We start from the raw sequence: 5,583 nt of genomic DNA on the forward strand, positions 1-5,583 counted from the left end.
ATTCCTATATAACATATGCTATTATATCTAAAATAAAAAAAAAAAATATATATATATATTTTTTATATATATATTTTTTTATATATATATATTTTTTTTTATATATATATTTTTTTTTATATATATATTTTTTATGTATATATAATTTTTCTTTTCCTTTTTGTCTAATATTTTAAAAAAAAAGCTTTTGTCATTAATATAAATATTTATAAAATAGACAACTTTTTCAATATTATATAGAATAATATAAAGATACTTAAAATTTTCTAACGCTTATGATATTATATATATATATATAATATATATATATTATTCAAATTTATTAATGTATATATGACTATGTGTTCTTTCTTCTTTCTTCTTTCTTCTTTTTTCTTCCTCCTTGCTCATTTTTTTCCCCATTTTATGTTTTAAAGGGTCCATAAAAAATAAAATATAAAACAATTAGAGGGTTTTATATAGGATATTCATTTATATTATTATCCATTCACATAAAAAAAAAAAAAAAAAAATAAATTTCTTTATTTTTCAATCTTGTTCTCTTTATATATATATTTATTTATTTATTTATTTATTCATTTTTGGTTTAAAAATATGAGCAAAGTTATTCATCAAATATTTGAAGAGTACAATAAATCTAGGATTCAGTTTACACAGAATGTTTGTGATTACTGTTTAAAATCTCACAATATAGAAATATTAATTAATACAGATATAATAATTTTATTACGTCCTTTAATATTAGACAAGGTGCCCATAGTTCAACAAAATGCTACTTTAATTTTAGGTAGGCTAGCTAGCCATTCTGAAGAAATAGCATTGACAATAATAGAGAATGATATATTACCACATTTAATATATTGTTTAAAACATGAGAATAAGAACTATAGAAAGAATAGTGCATATACATTACAATGTTTAGCTAGACATAATGAAAAATTAGCAAAGATTGTAGGAGAAGATAATTGTATAGATTATTTAATAGATGGTTTATATGAATATGATTTAAAATTAAAAGAATCATATATAAATACATTATGTGCTATTATAAAAAACGATGAAGAATTATCAAATATTGTTGTGAATAAAGGTGTTATACCTTTATTAATTTTATGCTTACAAGAAAAAGATAATAATTTAATTAGATCAACTATAAATATATTATCTGAATTATCTAAACATTCAATAGATATAGCTAAGAATATAGTAGATAATAATTGTTTACATAATATAATAAAATTTCTAGATAATAATGATATATATATAAAAAGATATACATGCAATTGTATATCAAATATAGCTAAACATAAAGATGAATTAACAGAATTAATTATTGAAAATGATATATTCCCTAAAATTTTATATCTTTTAAAAGATAATGATGATATAGTTAAAAAAAATTGTGCTAATTGTTTAAAAGAAATGAGTAAACATAATGAAGATATATGTAAAATTATAACAAGAGCAGGAACTATACCTTTTCTTTGTGATTTTATAGATATATCAAAAGATCATATAAAATTACCAGCTATATTATGTATAGGATTTATATCATCTTTCTCAGAATCTTTAAGTTTAAATATTATTCTTGCTAATACTATATGTGTATTAAAAAAATGTCTACTACAAGAATCACAAGATTATATTAAATCTGCAACAGTATGGGCACTAGGAAATATAGGCAAACACTCAACTGAACATGCAAAAAAAATTTCAGATGAAAATCTATTAATTATTCTAGTCAACTTATATAACTCTAATGATTCCTCTGATGATTTAAAGAAAAAAATTAAAGACGCATTGAAATTTATTATACAAAAAATAACAGATATAGATGCTTTGCAGCCTATATTTATTAAATCAACATGGCCACTGGCAAAATATTCGATTCTTCAATTTTCAAAATTGTTGCCTAAAAATGCGTCTTCTAAAAAGGGTTTCATTCAATCTGGTTGTTTAAAATATTTACAGGTAGTCATATATACATATAAATATAAAAATATATATATATATATATATATATATATATATATATATATATATATATATATGTATATATTTATATATATTTTTGTTTGGCTAGTTGATCATATGTATTTAAAAAATAAAAATGTAGAATTAGAAAAACATTTCCGAAATGTTAGATGAATATAGTCCTTATTACATTAACAGATAACATTAAATAGTACTAACATATGTAAATAAATAAATAAATATATACATATATACATATATATATATATATATGTCAAATAGATATATTTTGGGGGACTTAATCAACATATACGTATTTTCTTCTTTTAGGAAATAAAAAATACAGAGGAAGCAAAAAAATACGAAATAGAAATAAATAATATCAATAAAACATTTCCAGAAGATATTGTTAATTATTACACACCAGGATATTCAGATATGTTGATCAAAAGAATAGATGAAGTTCAAAAAAATTAAAGAAAAAAATAAAGAAAATAAAAAAATAAAATAAAAATAAAAATAAAAAAATAAAAATAAAAAAATAAAAGAGGAACAAGGATATAACAAATATATATATATATATATATATTATATATATGTATGTATTTATTTATTTTTACTATATTTTTTTTTTTTTTTATATACATATTATTATACAAATTTTTTCTACATATGACATTTTGACTGCATATTAAATTTGAATATATGTGAACATTTTAAATGAATAAAATAAAATAAAATAATATAATATAATATATATATATATATATATATATATATATATATATATATATTTTTCATTTTGAATGGACTTATAAAAATTTATCTGTACCTTTACTCAATTATTTTTATTTATATAACTATGATGGTCCTTCTTACCTGTGTAACGTAATTTGTTTTTCTTCCTTAAAATAGTTGCTCCATTTTATAAAGAAAAAAAAAAAAAAAAAAAAAATATATATAATATATATATATAATATATAATATATTTAATATATATGTATTTTTTTTTTTTTTTTTTTTTTTTTTTTTTTTTTTTTTTTTTTTTTTTTTTTTTTTTTTTTTTTTTTTTCTTCATGAAATACCTACTAAGGAACCATAAAATAAATATTCAGAAAATCTGTGAAGTTTTATTTAAACGATATTTTTTAACGAATCATTTCTATGTTGGTAATTTTTGTGAATATATAAAATTACAACAAGATAATATATTATTTAAAAAGAAACAAATATATTTCCTAAGTACTTGTAAAGAAAATGATTGTGATAATGAACGTGTTAATCTTCATGTGAGTGAGAAAGAAGAAGAGAATAATATAAAAAACATTTTGAATAATGAAGACCATTATAAGAATTCTTTAACAAAAAAAAAACAAGAAAATGTTATAAAAAAGGAAAGAGACATTATTAATATATTAGAAAAAGTTATTAAGAATGAAAAAAATATATTGATTACACCTCAGAATATAGTTGAATTATTACAAGCTTATAGTAAATATAAATATTATAATGAAGATATTATAAAATTAATAATAGTTTATATGAAATATAATATGAATAAATTTTCTTTGATAAAATTATGTGTTTGTTTAAATTATTTTGTTAATTTAAATATAAAAAATGAACCTTCTTTTAATAATATTATTTCTAATATTATTATGAAAAAAATAAAAGATGATGAATATATGGATTTGTATGCATTGTGTATGTTAATAAAATATATATTAAATAAAAATATAAAAGATATTAATTTAATTTATATGTTGATCAGAATAACAAAAAGGAAAATATCAGAAGAATTATATAATATATATGACGTATATAATTTAATATTGTCTTTTTTAAATATACATACGAATATAATTAATCCAAGAGCATATGAAAATAAACAAAAAAAAATAAACAACATTAACATTAAAAGCAACAACAATAATAATAATAATAATAATAATAATAATAATAATAATAATAATAATAACAATAATAATAATAATAATAATAATAATAATAATAATAGTTATTGTGATAACCGTGTGGGGGGTTCATATAACAGTTACATAAATAAATGTGATAATCCAATTGATTATCATATAAACCCATTTAAATTATATCAATCAGAGGAATATAATCATTCTTACAATAATTCTAATCCATATGATATATATGAAGATACAAAAAAAATAAATGAAGAAAATATTCACAATATGCTACATATATATATTAATTCTAATAACAAAAATAATAATGATATTATTTTAATGCTACATAATTTAAAAAGTAATATATCACTAAAATCTTTTACATTTAAAATGTATATGAACAATGATGATGAAACAAAATTATATTCACATTTTTTAAAACAAATAGATTTTAAAAAAGAAATACAACCACAATATATAGCTCTTCTTCTTATAAATATAATGAAGTTTATAAAGAATTGTCAAATTTCACACCAATTATTTTTACACATTATAAATAATCTTCATATACATATTAAAAATGTTCTAATGAATACAAAACAACATGAAATGAACAAATACAAACTGTATTGTGATGAAATAAAAATAAAAAAAAAAAAAAAAGAATTATTTTTATTTAATAATAATATCAATAGGTTTTGTGTGCAACAAAAGGAATCATTAGAAAATATTTACAGTGATAAAAATATTAACAGTGATAAAAATGTTAACAGTGATAAAAATATTAAAAGTGATAAAAATGTTAACAGTCATAAAAATTTTAACAGTCATAAAAATATTAACAATCATAATAATATTAAAAGTGATAAAAATATTAACATTCATAAAAATATTAAAAAAAAATTTTATGAAAATGGTGATATGTTTAATATTAATAAAAATATAGAAAGATCAAAACAAGATCCTTACGAATTTGCTCACACATATCAATGTGAAGAAAATATAAAAAATATGACGGCACAAAATAAATCAAGAAAACACTTTAATATTCAAGAAATTGGATTAATATTCGAATTTTATACTTCTATGATAAATTATTTAAAAGAAAGTAAAAGAGATAGTTGTCCAAATGATGATAGACACCCTTTCTATATTTCTAACAAAAATAATTTCATGTCACATATTGAAGGAATTTATAATAACAAAGGAAGTGTGGAAGGAGAGAATATTTTTACAGATAATGTGAACATGAATGAAAGGAATAATATACAGAATAATAATTTAAATATTTTTAAAAATAATAATACATATAATTTTTATGATCAGTTAATTTTACACTTTGATTTGTTCAAATTATATATAAACATATTAAAGAAGTGCCTTTACTTATATTCATTATATAAACAAGAAGAAATTAAAAAAAAAAAATTTAAATACAATAGTGATGATATTAATATAATTACATACTGTAAAGTATTTAAAGGATTTGTAGAAATTTATAATAAAAATAATTTCATAGATAAAGAGATATTTTTTTCATTTTTTGAAGAATATTTTTTAATACAAAAAAAAGAAAAAAAATTATGTCTGAATGAAATATGTGATATCTTAAAAATTATATATACATGTAATAACACAGATCTTTTAGATATTTTATATAATAATAGAGAAAGCAAATTTTTATTTATCA

The 5,583-nt window shown here is 17.7% G+C and overlaps 2 protein-coding genes across 2 annotated transcripts; both read left to right on the forward strand.

The window, feature by feature from the left end:
• Nucleotides 1-594: 594 nt before the first annotated feature.
• On the forward strand, nucleotides 595-2,451 carry PGSY75_1130800 (putative armadillo repeat protein PF16; the record flags this gene model as incomplete). The annotated part of the gene is made up of 2 exons (XM_018786427.1): nucleotides 595-1,971; nucleotides 2,305-2,451. The coding sequence occupies 2 exons, from the start codon at nucleotides 595-597 to the stop codon at nucleotides 2,449-2,451; spliced, it is 1,524 nt and encodes a 507-aa protein (XP_018641222.1).
• A 599-nt stretch (nucleotides 2,452-3,050) lies between these two features.
• PGSY75_1130900 (putative mitochondrial rpoD precursor) lies at nucleotides 3,051-5,583 on the forward strand (the record flags this gene model as incomplete). The annotated part of the gene is made up of 1 exon (XM_018786428.1): nucleotides 3,051-5,583. A coding segment is annotated over one exon (2,533 nt), but the record flags the coding sequence as incomplete, so codon positions are not given.

This window comes from Plasmodium gaboni, chromosome 11 (genome assembly GCF_001602025.1).
Source record: "Plasmodium gaboni strain SY75 chromosome 11, whole genome shotgun sequence".
In the NCBI taxonomy this organism is placed as follows: Eukaryota; Apicomplexa; class Aconoidasida; order Haemosporida; family Plasmodiidae; genus Plasmodium; species Plasmodium gaboni.